The sequence below is a fragment of the Thermobia domestica genome, chromosome 10 (assembly GCF_964235325.1).
Source record: "Thermobia domestica chromosome 10, izTheDome1.hap1.1, whole genome shotgun sequence".
Classification (NCBI taxonomy): Eukaryota; Metazoa; Arthropoda; class Insecta; order Zygentoma; family Lepismatidae; genus Thermobia; species Thermobia domestica.
In genome coordinates, this window is record NC_137463.1 from 73,841,719 (window position 1) to 73,862,141 (window position 20,423).

General features: G+C 35.4%; 1 protein-coding gene across 2 annotated transcripts in view; it reads right to left on the reverse strand.

The window, feature by feature from the left end:
* Positions 1 to 2,107: 2,107 nt before the first annotated feature.
* LOC145662493 (isobutyryl-CoA dehydrogenase, mitochondrial-like) overlaps positions 2,108 to 20,423 on the reverse strand; it is a 53,313-nt gene continuing 34,997 nt past the window's right edge. For both annotated transcript variants that reach the window (XM_081728112.1, XM_081728110.1), the window contains 3 exons: positions 10,674 to 10,771; positions 3,866 to 4,018; positions 2,108 to 2,681 (listed from right to left, as the gene is read on the reverse strand). In XM_081728112.1, coding sequence (XP_081584238.1) covers positions 2,523 to 2,681; positions 3,866 to 4,018; positions 10,674 to 10,771 — 410 coding nt within the window. In that variant the 3' untranslated portion in view covers positions 2,108 to 2,522. The remainder of the gene's footprint in view (positions 2,682 to 3,865; positions 4,019 to 10,673; positions 10,772 to 20,423) is intronic.

The following is a 20,423-nucleotide window of genomic DNA, read 5'->3' on the forward strand; positions in this document are numbered from 1 at the left end:
CACTACACATTTATTGTTCGGGTTACTGCAGAATTAAAAGTTTCGGGAATACCACTTTCTAAGAATATTGAGCTTATTCAAGAAGTGAAGCAAAAAGTCGTGGAAGTGCCCGGTAAAGTTGGAGAGAAAGTGAAGGTAAAACTTGAAAATGTATTGGGAAAGAACTTGCAACTCAAGAGTTTGTGTGCAGCAGCAGATATTTTGGCTGGGAAACAAAGTGAATACAAATGCGAAATACCAATCGAACATTTACCCAAGTTGAAGTTTGCCACCATCAGTCAGTTGATGTGGAACGTTCATTCTCTGCGTACAAGCTCATTCTCACCAACAAACGCCATCGTTTCACCATAGAAAACCTGGAAAGAGTACTTGTTATTTACTGTGAGGCCAATTACGGCTTTTGTGGTGTGGAAATGTAAAGGTTTATCTACCAACATATAGTTTTATTAAAAATTCTTGATTTCAGCGAACAGGTTAAAATGTAAGGTAACATGGCATGTGTGCGTGCATCTTTCTATCTTAAAGTTTGTATTCAGATCGTAATGCATCATTCCATTCGAAAATGAGTATCTTACAAGAACCTATTTTTTTAATGCCTAATTTAGTATTTTAGGCACCTAAAACACTTTTTTAGAACCTAAAAATCCTGTCTAGTTATGACACATGAACAGGTTTCCAAGAACTAAATCCACAAACTTAAACGTACAAGTGTTTTTAACAAGATGGAATAGTATAAAACGGAAATATCAAAACAATAAAATATGTAGTACTTTTTATTTCTCATACTTAAAAAGAGTTTCAAGTTAGTATGACGAGGCTGGCATCTTTGTGAAACAGCGCTCAGGTCCAAGTCTGAGTAGTTGTCAATAGCAAGATAGGGGAAAATGAAACGCCCGCAGAAAGTCACCGCAGAGAAACATGTAGAAATAACAGCTGGAATTGTGCAGAAATTGGAGTGAGGAAAGTTGGAAAAAACAAGTAATTATGATAGTAGGTGTGACCTTTATTACTCGAAGAGTGGAATAGAAACGAAAGAAACTGATGAAAGATTACAGCCGATTAAGTCCAGGCTCACAAATGGTAGACATATTGGAAATGTACGTATATTACCATCTGTCTGAGAAGGAGTACTTCAAATGTTCGAAGAATTGGATCGGAGATGGATTTATTATAGTGTTCGGGTATGGATAAATGGGAAATTGGTCATCGCAGGAGCATCAGTGTTTGGATATTCGTATAAGGATTGAGTTCTTTTCTCTTATCAAACACATCAATGTTTCTTCAATTTATTTATTTATTTATTTTCATTATAATTGTTTCCGCTATAATCGTCTTTATTGGTCTTATTGTATCGTTAAAATCAGATTCTGCCTTAAGCATACTCTTTCCAAAAGACCAAATTTGTCAATGAGAGTAGTGTGACTGATTCACATTTAAGCGTTTGAACATAAAAATCGTTCAAATAGAACAACACAAAATGGTTGTGCCTCAATTTATCGGATAGTTTGAGCTATCACGCGTCTTATCAGCTGAACTAGTGGTACAATTCCTAAAATTGAATTCGTTGTTGCATTATGAAATGTTTAAATAACCTCCATCTCCGAAATATAAAAGGAATGGAATATTATTTCTAGGGATCACGAGTGATCCTCAATACATGCATCAATGCTATGATATTGTTCCCGGACGAGAATCCCTACCATATATTGTTAATATTTATAGTTTGACTTACATAAGTAGGCAGTCCTTAATGGCAGACCTTCCAGTCATCAAATAACTGTTACGAGATTTGCGGTCCAAAAAAGTTATTTACGTAAGGCTGCTACCATGTCCATGTTGTAAATATTTCTGACGAACAATTCCTAAAAGAACATTGTTAAGAAACTGCATGATATAATTATATGAGACAGAAAACATGGAGCCACGTACTCACAAAGCTGTACGATTACAGTGAGCACTAAGACACCTACAATAGACTGTCACTACCTGAAAATATATGTGATACGGTATCCAGTTTTTGTTCAGACGTGAATGATTCAAGGTAGCGGGCTCATGACTACAATGTAGAATTGATAATCTAAAAATAGGAAAATTGAAAATTTTAAAATGATTTATGGTAGCTGTCTTTATTTAAACATGTCATACAAAATACACAAGATTTTCATTTTTAAATAAGCAAAAGAAATGTTAGTTAGGCTTAATCGTAGATAGCTAATGAGCAGGTATTGAACATCAAATTAAACTAAATGCTCTACCTAGGTATATCAATTTACATGACAAGCCGTATGAACACTTGAAGTTTCAAGTGAAGATTTCTGATTTAAATTTGATCAAGAATATAATCTTGTATCACCGACAATGGAAAATAGTCAATAAATAAAATGACTCATTATCTTTTGTCGCATGCTTTAAAAATGCAAATATGGAGAGCTGCTTCATCACGTTCATGTTTCTTGAATCTTATTTTATCCTGGCATTTCATTAAATTATGATCCTAGCTTCTTTGTTTAGATTTTCAGTCTTCATTCATTTTTTAACATTGATCTGCCAATAATCATTTGCATTACTTCATTTGTTCCTTCTAAGATTTGGTGAACACGAAGATCTCTCATATATTGTTGAACAGCGTAATCTTTTAGATAACCATAGCCTCCATGCATTTGCAAAGCTGTATTTACGATCTGAAAATAAAATTATTAAAAAATATATATATATATTTTACAGTTCACAATACACAACTTTTACAATATGTATACAATATATTTATTAAATTTTAAGATTTTGGTGAATTGTTTTGTTCTATTTTTACTCAGTATGTCAATAATATTTTTTTCCTTGATTAATATAGTTAAAATGATTCCCCGGCAGAGTTTCGCATCTAATTTAAATATGTAACTTAATTGCGTATGCGCGAATTAATAAAGTTACATGATATCGCTGTTCAGTTTCATGTCAGAGATTTATACAATTATTCGTGGAAGTTCATACATCTTACTTATTGAACTCATTCTGATTAACACTGTTATCTTTAAATACTGTTTTGAACAATAGTGACTAATTGGAAACATGTAGGTCGTACATAAATTACACAAAAAGAAAATGCTAGAATCCTAATGATAAAGTTCATCACAAAGCTCCACGTTAATATATGTTGCTACCTGCAGTATCGGATGTTAAACTGTGCAGAGGATTTGCCGATTTAAAATTATTGTGACGATTTAATTGCACAAAACTATTGTTTTAATTAAAAACTATTAATTAAAACTATTGTTTCAATTTAATTACTAACAAAAATGTTGTAACCAATTAGATCTTTTAATTAAGCATAAGTTTAACTTGTAGTGCACAACTGGGCCAAAAGCTTGGGCGGAACAACTAGTCCTGGTAAACGTCTAAGTCTGTGCGTCACGCTAATACATGTCGCTGCCTTCGCTATCGGGTGTTAAACTTTCAAACCAGTTAATTGCCTACAAACTATTGTGCCGATTTAATCGTAATTTTGAAAAGCTATTGTTTTAATTATTTTTTTTCAAGAGAAGACAAAGATCGTAATCATATTTAAATTTGAGTATTAATATTTGTATAACCATCTTATATTATTATACCTATAACTTAATAATATAATATTTACCCACCTAATAAACTAATTGAATGTTTAGTTACTACTCAGTCTCATTTTGTTTATGGATGAAAGACAATTCAGTTTTAATATATACTTTGTTTCGCAGCTATTATGTGTCGCTCTTTGATAGTGCAGTGAGCCGAAGGCTTCAGCCGAATGATTAGTATGTGTGTAGACCGTGATTTTTAAAAATAAATGTACACTTTTTTAAAAAATATATAATTAGGAATCTTGTTATAGTACCTCAAAACAGTTATCAGTTGCAAATAATTTCGCCATACTACAGAGTGTCACTGTATCTGGATGATGAGTGTCTAAAGCTCGCGCAGCATTTCTCACCATGGAACGAGCCGCTACAAGCGATGTGCCCATCCGAGCCAACTGAAATTGATTATGCTGCAAGAGAATAAGTCACTAATTACTATTATTGTAATGTTGAGCAGAAATAAATTATAGTTGAAAGGCCGTCCAACTTATATCTAGATTTGGGTAAAGGATTTCTATCATAGAATGCTGGAGTGTAACCAGCGCCTGCCTCGATGTTGAAGATACGTGTTCCTTCTGCTATTAACAGCATGTTACATTGGTGTCATATATGTAATATGTAAATAAGATGTAAATTCCAACACTTATCTATTTTCATTTGGATCATTCTTACGTAGTTTATGGTCATAACAAGAAACAAAAATATGGGATTATTTATTTTGTTTACTTACGTGTTAAATCATATTGAAGATGCAACTGTATTCTAGCTAGCAAGTAATTAATATAGTATAGCTAGATAATGAAAATGATACTAGAAACCTCCCCTGTAATCTTAACAGCACCCTTGCGCTTAGTGCGCTCGTTATCTGGTTCAAGTCCGCTCGAAGCACTACTAAAATAAAAATTTTAACATTAGCTCGGGTCTGTAATAGTACGTCCAGCCTTCTACAATCCAATTTTTGGTGTTAAATCAATAACATTCCAGTCTCATTTCTCTTTTATATTCACTGATGCTGGAAGTTAAGCCAAATATTTTATCAAAATGAAATTGGTGGCTGAAAAGATCGGGGGGGGGGGATGTTTTTTGGTGTAAACTCGCTGCATTAAAAACTAATAAGACATACTATATACTGTACTGTAATTCATAGTATGAAATATATATGAAGAGATAGACGGCGCAGTGAAGAATGGAGTGGTCCATGTGTGAATTCCAACGCCATTATTTCTGGCTTGACTACAGACTACTACTTTATTCAAGTAGCTCCCATTTGTTCACACTATGCTGGATCAAGATAGAAATATCTCGAGTCCCAGACTGTTTTGAAGAAAGATATTTTTTTTAGAAAGAACGCACTCAAGCTGTTCTCGTGATGAACCACTAAAAGCAAGAATAGAACCACTATATAACAGAAGTTTGTTCGACATCCTATGGTCATTGTAGTTCAGCGTCCCTTATATTACATGTTGATCTACAATTTAATGTCAGATCCAAATCACATGTACTCCCACCAAGAATCAAATCCGACCATTCCGAACTAAAGGGGAGATCACCAATTGATTAGCTACGAAATCATGTAAAATGAATATGAACTAAACACATAACTATCTACTTATAATACAAAAACTTCCTTAGGATGTGAGTAACGCTAAATCCCAATAGTTAACACTCATCGTTTCGCTACGCTTGCTGCTTTCCTACCTGCCCGCTCTTATTTGAAAATGGATAGTGGTGATGCCGAGCCGTATTAAATGTAAATAAATTTGTAATTATAATAAATCCATAAGTAGTCTATGTCAAGCCCAATATAATTCAGTAACTAAGCAACATGAACACAATTTATAAACTATAGGCAGTTGTACCGTTTACTTTTATTTAGGACAATGCAATTATTAACAAGCTTTACCGGCAACCCACAAGCAAGTTAGGTACGTAAAGAAAAACAAGTTAAACGTAAACAATGAGAACTTTTGATTAAGCAAGGTTATAGTGTACAGCGAGTTGAAACTAGTAACGAAAGCTTGGGGAGAACAACTACGATACCCCTAACGCAAAGACCATAGAAAACCAAGGCCCACTACCCGGCTTGTGGCACTCATACCTTTGGAGTGATGAGTGGTTAGCTCATCGGTTTCCGTAACTGTTAATGTTGGGTTTCTTAACCAGAATTAGAGAGAGAGAGAGTGAGAATGACGCCCCTGGTCACAATGCCAGCACCATCTGGTAAGTACGAATAATTATCCATCTCACCTCTGACCAGACTCACCATCTTGACTTCGTTTATATCACGAGAAGCGATATTCCAGTGTGGCTAAAACGTTCGCCGCGTCTATACCGCTACAATAAATCTTTTATAAAGAAAAATATTTAGCTCAAAAGGAACAAACCGATAAACATATGTACAATAAACTTGCAAATGTCATACAAACTAACAAGAAAATTGTTATGTACAGACATATCTATGAATTATGACCAATCTTTGGAATAACGGATTCAAGACATGTTTACTTATACAGAAATGATCAGAAGAAACTCACTGCAACTTCCAGTATCTTCCATGCCTCTAAATTCTCCGAATCTCACCCCTATTGAACATCTATGGGACCATAGAACAGCACATCAATCTCTCAAAACACCTCTATCTCGATATTAAAGGCTGCATTACGCTAGGGTGACCAGTCATCCGATTTTTAACAGGATTGTCCCTTTCTTTACGAAGTCATACGGTGTTGCGAGAAAAAAACGCAATCGGGACGCGAAATGTATTATTATTATTATTTTAATTAGTTCCGTTTTTGGCTTGTACTTACATAGCAATTTCTTGTATAGACTTCAACAGTTATTTTCAAGGAAAGGCCAATTTTTCTCAAGAAATTCAATAAAAAAATGAATTCAAGGGACAATTGATTCAAGTTCCCGTTAAATGTTTAAAGATAATATAAAATTTAAAATCGGAATAAGCTTAAATAAATAAAAGTGGTTATTGGAAAGCTCGAGGCTTCTTCGTCACTGGCATGAATAACCATATAAAAATCACCTAATTTAGAAGGACTGTCAAATGATGCCAATTTGCCAAGTGTTCCGTTTTCTGATTTTCTACTTCGGGTCATCCTACATTACGTAATTTTGGTAATACGTATAGCGAAGGACTACCTGCCAGGGGTGTAATGGAGGGTATACGCGGGTATACGGCGTATACCTACCTCTAATTTTTGGAAACTATCGTATAGGCACCTAAAATTTAGGAAGTACGCAGATATACGCTACATTCGATCAATAGTATACTCACTTTATTGGAACAAACAACAACTGCTTTTCATGTACTTCTCAAAACAAAAATATCTCACTAAACAGCTGGTCGTCAGGTTGTTACCGCCAATGATATCTAAATTATTTTAAAATATTTGCGTTTTCGGGGTGTGGGAATCAAATTTTCTGAGAATCTCTTCTATAATGGAAAACAGCGCTCTGAACATGCAGTGATTTTTCCTCAAGATGTCACAACAGTAGTCCCTACCTTCCAAATTCCAAATTCAATTCAAAGTCTGTCGATTGGATACAATTTACCCAATACTACCAATACAACAGGGAACCTAGGATTAGTACTGTTCATTTGTAGCCGCAGTTGACATCAAAGAAAGGAGCGACTGATTTCCATAAATACTCAGCAGCTAGTACTAGTAGTAGTTTTTCCTCAACCTACTGAACAAAAAAATGGACGGGGTAAAAATAAACATTTTTTTCGTTATTTCAATTTCTTTCAGATAAAAAAGAGAATTGAAGAAAATTTGTGAACAGTAAGGGATAGAAAACAAAAGTTAGGAAAGACTTGTATCGTATGAGCATGTCACACTAATCTTTAATCATTTCGATCAGCCGTCACTTCGAAAATATTTGCTTAGTAGTGGTTAATCCTCTGGGAATTTATGGTACGAATCGGTACCATGGAATAGTGTTGTGTTTAAACGCTTATTAAGCTCATATAACACGTATTGAACCCGGATTTTTTATTGATCAAGTCAAGCATGGACCAAAGAGCACCCCAGATGCGTTTCGGAACCGAATGGTAAACTTGGTGGTCAAGTGGGGTGGAGGGGTGAGGGAAATAAAAAAAAAAACACCCTTAGTTTTCAAGATATCAAGATTAAAATTTTGCATACGGATTATGTGCACCTTTGGATATTTCTCTCCTTTTTTTTTTTTTTTTTTTTTTTGATACCTACCTGAACCCGGTTCTTTTAGGAAATACTTTTAGGAGGAGAGAATTTGTTGTCTTTATCTATTTTTCCTTTTTTTCCCAGGGTGCGTATTTATTTTATTTATTTAATAATCACCAGATACACCTCAGAGGCCATTTTATACTGCATATCTAACAACAACAACAATAATAGAAAGGGTTTGGAAAGGTATCGGCCAGGGCCTGTTTAGTAGGTACTATCCCGGCATTTGCATGGTAGAACTGAGGAAAACCAATCAGGATAGTTTGAGAGGGATTCGAATCCACGACCTACCGAATGCGAGGCCACGCTCTACCACTTGAGCTACTTCTCTCGGAAAGATTGTCATTTGTGATTTTAAAAAATCACTCCTGACAGGAAAAAAAAAAATGGATTAAAGTTTTAGATGGATATACCGGTACTACTCGACTCTAACTTCGGCGCTGGTATCAGGGCTTAATTCAACCATAAATTGGCCTCGTAAATGCTCTTCAAGGTGCCTATTTGCTGTTTGGTCGAAGCGGCTCTTTTGAATCGCTTCTGATAAAAAAATAAAAAAACTAAACGTTTAATTAAAAAAATTATCGGACCAAGTTCAAACACGAAAAATATTCGACCATAAATTGGCATAGACCCGATGTAACTTCCCTCAAGAGCCGCCCCTTCATACGAATTTGTTGAAGTTTAGCGTCAGTTTTCAACACCGTGACTGTATCAAATATTATCTGCATTTTAAGGTGGAATCCAGGAACCATCGTAATGCATTTAAAGCAGCAAAAGAAAGCTCTGTATCTGAAGATCGCAACAAAGACTAGATTTGAACTTATTACAGTAGTATAAAATAAGTTTATTTCTGCTTTTCCGAGACATCTAGAATTCTGTGGTAGTTCATGAGAATAGCTTGTCTTCGTATTATTGTATTGTTTGTCTATTCTTTATACTTAGCTATTAACGCTTCAGGTCATTATTTGCTCATTGGGACATAGCTGTCATTGTTTTAATTGAATAGTTGAGTGACACAGTAGCCTAAGTACCAACAGCAATAAGCCCGATATTAGTATCAATACGGATACTAATTTCGACATTATTGCTGTTGGTACTTAGGATAGAGGATTACTCAATCTATCAATTCTAAAACGGTCATATGGCAATGAAACCACAATTAAGCTTTTTCTATTCTAATGCAATTATGATCCGACAAAAGAGAGCTCAATTCATTTTCCGAGCAAAAGAACAACAACTAAACATCTCTTCTTGGTTATGGCCCTGATTATTACAGCAGCCAGTAGGCTGTGGTTCGCGACCGATTTACAATGTTAAAATTCAAAATTTCAATCTTAAATTACTCCAAATGTACTCAACATTTTACTCAAACGAGATATGTGTATTTCTGTGTACATTAAATACATCTTTTGAAAGTGTCACAGTGATAGATAGGACCAAAGGAATGAGCAAGGTGGCGCAAACAACATTGGTCCAAGTCATTTTTTTCTTCTTATAATTATCAGTCGTACAAGTACAACCACTTCTAGAGCCTGATCTACTTAACGCAGAGAGCTAAATAAGGTTTTATATTAATCTATAACATTATAGGTAATCTTTTTCTTAGTCTCTGGTTGATAGGTTAAGTGGTTCGGTAACCGTTCTCCAAAACATAACTTTCCATTCAGACTTCTCTTGTTACTTCATATACATATCCTGCTTGTTATGTAACCGATACGCGCAGAGAGCCAGTGTGAGTTCCCTATAAGCAAGGATATTTCACCATAACTTTTTTATGAACTTTGAACTTTAAATCTTAATAGTGAAAAGTCTAATAGTATTATATATATATATATATATATATATATATATATATATATATATATATATATGTGTGTGTGTGTGTGTGTGTGTGTGTGTTTGTGTGTGTGAGAGAGAGACAAGGGATGAAGCGTATACCCACCTAAAAAATTAGCATTACATCACTGCTACCTGCATATCATTAGATGTCTTCCACGTCAGCGTTGTTGTATGCGAGGAGAAAGGAAGACCTACTCACTATTATGAATATGATAATAATTCAATAATATAATACCTAAATGATTAATTTTAAAGTATAAATTAATATTGGCTGAATACCTTATGTATACTGTACGTATCATTCTAAACAAATATCGAACTCCTTCGTGGTTAAGCTGTTAGCGTACGCGTCTTTGGTGTGGGAGACATGGGTTCAATTCCCGGCGGGATCTCGTGTGTTTCGGAACCCACGTTAAACTAGGACCACGTCTCCTATTGCTCCAGTACTGAAGGACACTAAACTGAAAATCAAAACAAATCAAATCCAAATGAATGCCATGATTAAACGGACGACATAAGTGCAATATGTTGCAGCACAGTTAAAATTATTGTGGTGATGGTTCACAACTGTCAAACCGAAAACTAGTAACTTTCAATTTGAGATACAATGGCCATAAGTTAAATTCGGATTTAGTGGTAATAATAAGCCAAAATGTCACTTCCAGTACTAAAATAAAATAAGCAAAAATACTTTGAAGAAAGAGAATTAACCTGAAGTAATGTAAGTGACACTTATTTTAGTACGTATTTACGCATATGATCTTAATAAAATACATTCGCGTTATTGAAAGTTTTTCGTTGTACATAAACGTTTTTTGATGTCTGTTTTTATTGCCTAAATAAAATTGAATACTTTCTGTGTGTGTTATAGATAAAGTATTCAACTATATACGTATGATATACAAAAATAATTCATCTCTATTAGGCAATCGAAAATTACATTAAAAATATTTTTATATAACGGACAACTTTTATTAATGTAAAGATACTAGTAATATTTTATTTTTACCTGAAAATCTGCCAGAGGTTTTCCAAACTGCTTCCTGACCAATAAATATTCTTTGGCTAATTTCAAACTTGCCTGCGCTGCGCCCAGGGAACAGGAGGCTTTCAAAAAGAGAATAAAAACTACTAGTCTGAAGGCAATAGTAATGTACATTACTAGTCACTAAAACCTAGACTAGATAAAAAAAAAAAACTACATCCTTACAAATTCCCTTTACATTTGGCTTATTTTCCCCCATAGTTAAGGGTGGAAAATGAATGATAATGTTGTAGTATACATATGAAAATTTCGTTGTGGATAAATAAAATAGCTACAATACAGGAAATTACAGTAATCTTAAGACGCAAATTTGATATATTGTGGCAGAACCAATCTTAGATTTTATTTTCAAGTTAAATCTGATTCTCATTTTTACTTCATGAAATAAGAAGATACGAAAATAAGTTCATTTGCAAACAATTGTATCTGAAGAATTAGATCACGATGTGACTGTATTTCTGTGAATTAGTCTTATGCGCTTATGACAGCTTTACTTACATAATTGAACTCATTACGAAAAGCTAGCACAGACATACTTCTTTCTACCTAACTTCCGAAATTTGTTCTGGAACTTCTGGAACCCGGACTCAGAATACTTTATTACTGCACGTGGCTTTACGTCACGTCCACTTGCTATTACATTATCAATCTCAGCAAAGATCCTGATATAAACGATTAGGCAATTTCAAGAAAAGGGGAGTTCCGACAGATCCGGGAGTTGATGCAGTTTAGGTAGTTCATGGAGTTGGATCAGTATCTCTATCTATCGTCATCATGGACATAACGACTCCTATCAAGTTTAACACCGCCGAAACAATGGGTGTTCGGCATAACCACTATATGACTAGTAAAGGACTACTAGTCATCAGTACTCTGTCTCCGAGGTAATAATTCACCAGCAACTAGAACTACATCAGGGTCGGAGCTGAGCAGCAATCAATAGCATGGAAATGGAAGCTTCATCCTTATCAGAACATACCAGGTATGTGTCAGAGAAATCTGTTTGTGCTAGGCTTACCAAGTGCATAAGATAATTCATTCACAGACACACAAATTCACATTAAAAATTAACTCTATTAAAGCTCTTTTTAAGTTTGATATATGAGATTTAATTATTGTACCTCTCGCTATACACCTCCAAATTAGAACCTAGAATTAGAAAAATCTCATATAACAACAATATTTTTAATTTAGATTGATTAAAAAAGCGATGGAAGTAGGGGAAATATCATAATTACAAATAGACTACAATCATTAACCATCTACTTTACGCGATTTGTTAATAGTTTCACTGCCAATTGAAATGTCCATGCCTTTGTCTGGATATCTTCCCTGGAGCCAAAACTAAAGAGTAATTTATAAAAAACCCATCGCGCAAAGATGAATAGACACAAACCTTCCGTGGCTTAGTAGCGGATCTAGGAGGGCACACACACACACACACCTCAACGAAATATTTAACCAGGGTTCCCACCAACCTTCAAAACCTGAGAGGTCAGGGAATTCAGTTTACTCGTAAAAAGTCAGGGAATTTCATGAAAAGCGAAAAAAATCAAGGAATTTTAAACGGATTTTTATTTCTTAATGCCCATTTCTGTTTTCGTCTTATTCCGGCTATTTGATAGAGGATACTTCTTAAAATAAATTAGATTGTTTTGCAGAAGTATTTTTTACACTATATACGTGTACACACACTATATACGTGTGCATGCATAGTAGATAACAAATCCAGCTGGTTGGGGAAAATATACTTGCTTTTCCACATCATATATAAACCTAGAAATTTATAAACCGTGACCTAGAGAAGTCATGGATTTCGTGTTCGCCAAATAAGTGGGTACTCTGGTAACTCATTTTGTGTTACTTCAACGAAATGAGATGACAAAAGTTTTTTGTGTTATTTCCCAATAATCTGATTTTTCTCCATTCTTACTAGAAACTAGCTAATATTTCCAAGTCTTACAACAGGTAGTATTTTGAACCCCCTTCCGAACCTTCTATCCTTTGGCTCAAGAATGAAGATATATAAAAACTCGGTGGCGGATCCAAAAGGGGTATCCTTCCTAAAGGGAAAATACAACTCTGTCTGTGTATATTCAATAAGACGAGACGACAAGAATATTTTTTTTTCTATAAATATATTAGCCCAATAATCTGGTCTCACTGTATTGTTATTACAAACTAGATAATATCTCCCAAGTGTCATAGAGGGTAATATGTTGCGCCCTCTCCAAACCTACCATCCTTTTTACTTAACAAGAATTAAGAGATACAAACCTTCCGAAGTCGAAGGAATATGAGATAAATACAATTATTCGAGAAGGTTTTTATGATGTTACGCTCCGTCATTCCCGGTATCAAAATGAACATAAATCTATCCAGACTGGCCAGAGATACATATTTATAAATAAAAGGCAGCGACTTCAAATTGAATTACAGAGGGCTTTTAAACAAGCAGTGGAACGGAACTTGTAATACTGTAAATTATGTATTAAAAAAAAAAAAATACATTTTTTCCAGTTAACCTCCTTTCAAAATTTCTGATGCAACTACTGTTTCAGTAGGAACATGTAGCTAACCTGCAGTCAGCTGAGCAGGCTTTGGGAGGGGATGGGGGCAAAACAAAATCAAAGTATGGGGTACTGCACTGGGATATTAATAAAAGACATACCCTACACAAGAATGACATGTAATTGCAGGTTAATTTACCTTAGCTTCGGCTGTGAGGGAAGCGGATATTGGTCAACTCAGGGGAATCCCAGGTTGTATACCTTTAAGGAACATGAACATGAACAATTTGATGCTTGTTCGGTTCTTTTTTATTTATAGAGAAGCTATGAGGAAACATGAAAGAAGATCCGTGTGTAACACAAATACTCCCTTTTATTTTAGAAGTCGTTTATAAGAATACAACTTATTTTCACTGCAACTTATTTTCTATGTTATATAGTTTCAGTGTAAAATGGCTGTCTTGCTGTATCTGGAACTTTGGCAAATAAATAAATAAACAAATAAATAAATAACTTCAGTTTTGGAAAAATGAAAAGCTATGTATATGTAGTGTATTTTTAAAAAAAATAGTTTTAGAATATAACGATACTAGACATGTCCGTTAATAATTGATATTTTTTAAAAAAAAGATCAAACAAATGAATTTATTATTAGATAGAAATTAGTTTGTGTCGAAATACCAAATGTACGGAATACTGGAACTTGAAGGTTGATGTTTGAAGTTAAACTTAGCAGCACACCCACACACTATATATATATATAGTATGTATGTGTATGCTCATATCTGCGCTCCCCGCTCAAAGAAGTCCTGGATCCCTAAAAACCACGTTATCCATTCGTCTCGTCACTACAGGCTCTCCGACACCACCGAAGATGTTCATGACGATGATATGATATTGATGTAACCATGATTGCAGAAAGGTAGACCTGACTACAACAGTCGATTGTTTTGTTGGTAGTGAGATCGGAATCACCACTTAGGTTTTTGCCTGATTTTAGGTCTCGACCGAAAACAGAGTCCAGGATTACGCGCACAAAGTATGCATGTTAGCCATAAAGGAACATAATTGAGTACTCAATGCTCGTGCGCTCACATGATGAGCTACGCTAGCTGATTTCACTACGTCCGAGAAGTTGGCCCCCCCCATTGAAGCACTAATGATCTCTTCTAGTGCAATCGTTAGTGCTTCGTTAGTGCTTCTTAGAACACCAACTCCCAACATTAGTGCTTCAATAGTTTGGACGCTAGAAGCAAAAAACTTTGGGGGGGGGCCAACTTCACGTTAGCCCCCCCCAGAAAGCACTAACGATTAAACCAAGTGCAATCGTTAGTGCATCGTTAGTGCTTCCAGAAAACACTAATAGTTTCGTTAGTGCTTCAATATTAGTGTAGATATGGCCAATTACATTTCACGAAAAGCCCATAAGGAATACATGGGGAATTTTTCATTCGGTCAAATTCCCGCCAAATTCAAAAGCGCTAATGATATCTTCTAGTGTAATCGTTAGTGCTTCGTTAGTGCTTCTTAGAACACCAACTCCCAACATTAGTGCTTCAATAGTTTGGACGCTAGAAGCAAAAAACTTTGGGGGGGGCCAACTTCACGTTAGCCCCCCCAGAAAGCACTAACGATTAAACCAAGTGCAATCGTTAGTGCATCGTTAGTGCTTCCAGAAAACACTAATAGTTTCGTTAGTGCTTCAATATTAGTGTAGATATGGCCAATTACATTTCACGAAAAGCCCATAAGGAATACATGGGGAATTTTTCATTCGGTCAAATTCCCGCCAAATTCAAAAGCGCTAATGATATCTTCTAGTGTAATCGTTAGTGCTTCGTTAGTGCTTCTTAGAACACCAACTCCCAACATTAGTGCTTCAATAGTTTGGACGCTAGAAGCAAAAAACTTTGGGGGGGGCAACTTCACGTTAGCCCCCCCCCCCAGAAAGCACTAACGATTAAACCAAGTGCAATCGTTAGTGCATCGTTAGTGCTTCCAGAAAACACTAATAGTTTCGTTAGTGCTTCAATATTAGTGTAGATATGGCCAATTACATGTCACGAAAAGCCCATAAGGAATACATGGGGAATTTTTCATTCGGTCAAATTCCCGCCAAATTCAAAAGCGCTAATGATATCTTCTAGTGTAATCGTTAGTGCTTCGTTAGTGCTTCTTAGAACACCAACTCCCAACATTAGTGCTTCAATAGTTTGGACGCTAGAAGCAAAAAACTTTGGGGGGGGCCAACTTCACGTTAGCCCCCCCCAGAAAGCACTAACGATTAAACCAAGTGCAATCGTTAGTGCATCGTTAGTGCTTCCAGAAAACACTAATAGTTTCGTTAGTGGTGCTTCATTATTAGTGAGGAAACTCACGTAAGGAAACATTGGGAATTTTTCGTTGAGTTAAACTTCCGCCCAATTCAAAAGCCCTAATGATCTCTTTTAGTGCAATCGTAAATATTTCTTAGACCACAAAATCCGAATATTAATGCCTCAATAGTTTTTATGATAGGAGCACAAAAAAAGAGGGCTAACTTCACGTTAGTTCCTCAGAAAGCACTAACGACAAAATCTAGTGCAACCGATAGTGCATCGTCAGGACTTGTAGAAAATAGTAAGAGTTTTGTTTGTGTTTCTATTAGTTCAGTTTTGGGAGATACATTTCATTATGTTTCTAATTTTTTCGTATGAAAATTAATCTTTTTTCCTTGGCTCATATATAAAAAGTCATTTTATTATTTTATTATTTATAAGTGTATCAACTCAACGGTGATGTGTATACACGACTCCAAAAGTGCATTACCACCTGTAATTCTCCTTTCCCTGCAATAGCAGGCAACCCATAAAACTTGGTGGTTGAGTTGGTTGCAAATTCGAAAGGCGTTGGACTAAACCTCAAGTTTGTCACAAATATATCACTGTGGCAAACTGCAAATAAGAGAATAAAACAAATTGGTAAGAATGACAATTCTATTATTGTGACGGAGTTGGATGACATCAAAAGTTAAAAAATGACTTACTTAAGCATTTCAAACAAGATGAATGGTGAGAAACTGATATAAGAAGAAAGCATTTCTCTCTTTCCCCCCACCCCACCCTAAAAAAGAAACTCACAAAAAGGAAAAGTCATAAAATATAAAGGTTTCATATAAAAGCGTAATAGCACAAAAACAAATAGCTAAACGAAACGAAAAAGAGACAAACACAGAATAGGGGCACCAGTGGCGTAGCAGACTTGCGGCCCTCCCATTCAAGATAAAGAGATGGAACCCTAGTTGTAAACCCCATTGTTATAATAATAATAATTATTATTATTATTATTATTATTATTATTATTATTATTATTATCAGAAATTCCTATTTGATATATAAATAAAATCCATTCCAGAGTTTGGACCTCTTAAAAGTAGCTCTAAGTAGGGTATTTCAAACACCGAGTCCCCAGAAGTCCATCGTAGATCCGCATCTGGAGAAGAGTATGTGTGAATAAACACTTATTATTCACATTCAGTTTGCACATCTCAACAAATAAACAATATTTTCATTCACTTCATCTACTACTGCATTCTACTGAACTGTAATGCCTTTTTATGTTTCAAAATAATTATTCGTTTTTCAATAATTGTAAATGTTTAAGTTCAGTAATTCACCATGAATAGAGTCAACTAGAAGTGTTTTTTTAACGAAGAAATAACAACATGAACTGTGAAATATCTTTCCACAAAGTGTCGAGGGTTGAGAGTAGACAAACTGTACTCTCTCGTTTACGGATTACCTCGAAACCGCGGTAGCCAGAATTAGCCCAGGATAGGGGACTTACATTAAGAAAATGAAATTCTCAGGAAAATGCAGAAGTCTTTTAGTCTTGTAGCTCTTAGTCCGTACCAAAGTACTGATAGAAATATGGCCAATGAATTATGACTATTTTGTAGAACAATCCATTTTAATATCACAGGAAATTCATCTTCCGGCTTGCTTGGTTGTGAAAAGTTATAGAGTGTATTGGTATACTATGTAAAGTATGTGTACTGTCGCTGATTTGTGATAACAATCAGAAACAGAAGTAAAAGGTAAATTACAGTAATAGTTTTCTCTTAATAATTTTGTATTGAAGGGGAAACGGAAAACCTACGTTCATCTTAACATTTTTTTCTTCAAATTTCTATTCGGGTTCACACCCTTCCCCTCAACATTGAATACGGAAATGGAGAACTTATTTAGAATTTGATTGTTGATTCCAGTATATTTTAAGCATCATTTCTCGGACCTATGTCTGTGTTATGTCGATAACGCTATCGTCGATATCTATATTATCATATATCAACATTCGATATCACAAATATATGGACATGAATATATCATTCTAAATTTTCGATATCGATATTCGGGAGTGCAACGAGGTCCATAAGGAGCCCCTAAGACTTGCGATGGAGGAATAAATTAAAGTTACTTTTTACAATCATTATATCTTTATTACCACAAATTGCAATGCAAATATATCCACTTGCAAATTTGCAATATTATATGATATAATTTCTTAGACGCCAGAAGTTGTCTGTTCCCTGAAAAAAAGAAACAAAAAAAACGTGCAAAAGCAAGTGCTTCGAACTTTGAACTAGAACTTACCATAAGAAAGTTTTTATTTCTCTCTTATTTGCAGTTTGGCACACTGATATATTTCTGACAAAATTGTGGTTTAGTCCAACGCCTTCCGAAGTTGCAACCAACTCAACCGCCGAGCTGTTTGGGTTGCCTGCTATTTTAGGGAAAGGAGAATTGCAGGTGGTAATGCACTTTTGGGGTCGTGTATACATATCACCGTTGAGTTGATACATTTATAATTATTGAAGTATGCCTTCTTTGTTTTTATTTGGTTTGTGTATATTGAATAATTAGTAGAACACTGCTTGGTATTAAATTTCGTATGTTACTGGTAACCCTGTTAAAAATTTGTATTTAACGTAGGAGATGTCTGCTAGGGTAACCGGGGTGACAACAGGAATCTCTTTAGAAGAATTATTCAAGAAAAAGGTTAATCAATAACAGTTACTTCACATTAATTAATTACTCCACATTAATTAACTGTAAAGACACTTACCTTGTTTTAATTACAGTCTTCTTAGCATTTTCATCTTTTTATACAACTTTGAATCACGAAGCCTAAAGTTCACAAATAAATAATACTATTGTAAAAGATCAATTAACGTTATGTTCCAAAACCCGTAAAAATCATTTTACAAACTCAACAAACAGAATTAAACATACTAAAATTAGCAAAGGATTGTAGTTAATTTTTATCGTATCGTAAAGCAATGCAGAAGAAAAAAAATAATAAAATGACTGTTTATATATGAACCAAGGAAAAAAATTACATTTTCATACGAAAAAATTAGAAAGGTAATGAAATTCATCTCCCAAAATCGAATTAATAGAGAAACAAACAAAACTATTACTGTTTTCTACAAGTATTAACGATGCACTGTGGATTGCACTAGATTTTGTCGTTAGTGCTTTCTGGGGAACTAACGTGAAGTTAGCCCTCTTTTTTTTAACTCCTAGCATCCAAACTAATGAAGCATTAATGTTCGGATTTGGTGCTCTAAGAAGTATTAACGATTGCACTGGAAGAGATCATTAGTGCTTTTGAATTTCGGGAAGTTTAACTCAACGCAAAATTCCCAATGTTTTTCTTACGTGAGTTTCGTCACTAATAATGAAGCACTAACGAAACTATTATGTGTTTTCTAGTACCACCGACAATATACTATCAATTGCACTAGGTGTGATTGTTAGTGCTTCCTGGGGGCTAACTTCACGTTTCTCCTTGAATTTTTTTTTTGCTTTTAGTGACCAAACTATTGCAGCACTAGTGTTAAGAGTCACTGCTCTAAGAAGCACAAACGAAGCACTAAAGATTGTATTAAAAATATCATTAGCTCTTTTGAGTTTGTCGGGAATTAGTCCCAGTGAAATATTCCCCATATGTTTATGGGAGTTTCATAACCAGAGATGACCTAACCTCACTCAAGCTCACGCTAAAAAAATAATTTCGACCTGAACTCACAAACTCATTTCGACCTCACGCTCACACAACCTCACGCTCACAACACCAGCCTGACCTCACGCTCACATCACCAGTCTGACCTCACGCTCACCTCACCAGTCTCGCCTAGAGCTCACTCAACCTCACGCCCACATCACCAGCCTTATCACACGCTCACTTCGTGAAGTTGAGGTCGAGTGAGCGTAAGTTTCGAACTCGTGACCGCCGACCTCGTGGGTTTGGACATCTTTGTGACATATAAGTGGGCACATCTACACTAATAGTCAAGCAAAACAAAACCATTAGTGTTTTCTGGAAGCACTAACGATTGCACCAGGTTTAATCGTTAGTGTTTCCTGGGGGGCTAACATGAAGTTGCACCCTAAGAGTTTTTTGCTTCTAGCGTCCAAATTATTGAAGCACTAATGTTGGGGTTGGTATTCTAAGAAGCACTAACGAAGCACTAACGATTACACTAGAAGATATCATTAGCGCTTTTGAATTTGGCGGGAATTTGACCGAATGAAAAATTCCCCATGTATTCCTTATGGGCTTTTCGTGAAATGTAATTGGCCATATCTACACTAATATTGAAGCACTAACGAAACTATTAGTGTTTTCTGGAAGCACTAACGATGCACTAACGATTGCACTTGGTTTAATCGTTAGTGCTTTCTGGGGGGGCTAACGTGAAGTTGGCCCCCCCCAAAGTTTTTTGCTTCTAGCGTCCAAACTATTGAAGCACTAATGTTGGGAGTTGGTGTTCTAAGAAGCACTAACGAAGCACTAACGATTACACTAGAAGATATCATTAGCGCTTTTGAATTTGGCGGGAATTTGACCGAATGAAAAATTCCCCATGTATTCCTTATGGGCTTTTCGTGAAATGTAATTGGCCATATCTACACTAATATTGAAGCACTAACGAAACTATTAGTGTTTTCTGGAAGCACTAACGATGCACTAACGATTGCACTTGGTTTAATCGTTAGTGCTTTCTGGGGGGGCTAACGTGAAGTTGGCCCCCCCCAAAGTTTTTTGCTTCTAGCGTCCAAACTATTGAAGCACTAATGTTGGGAGTTGGTGTTCTAAGAAGCACTAACGAAGCACTAACGATTACACTAGAAGATATCATTAGCGCTTTTGAATTTGGCGG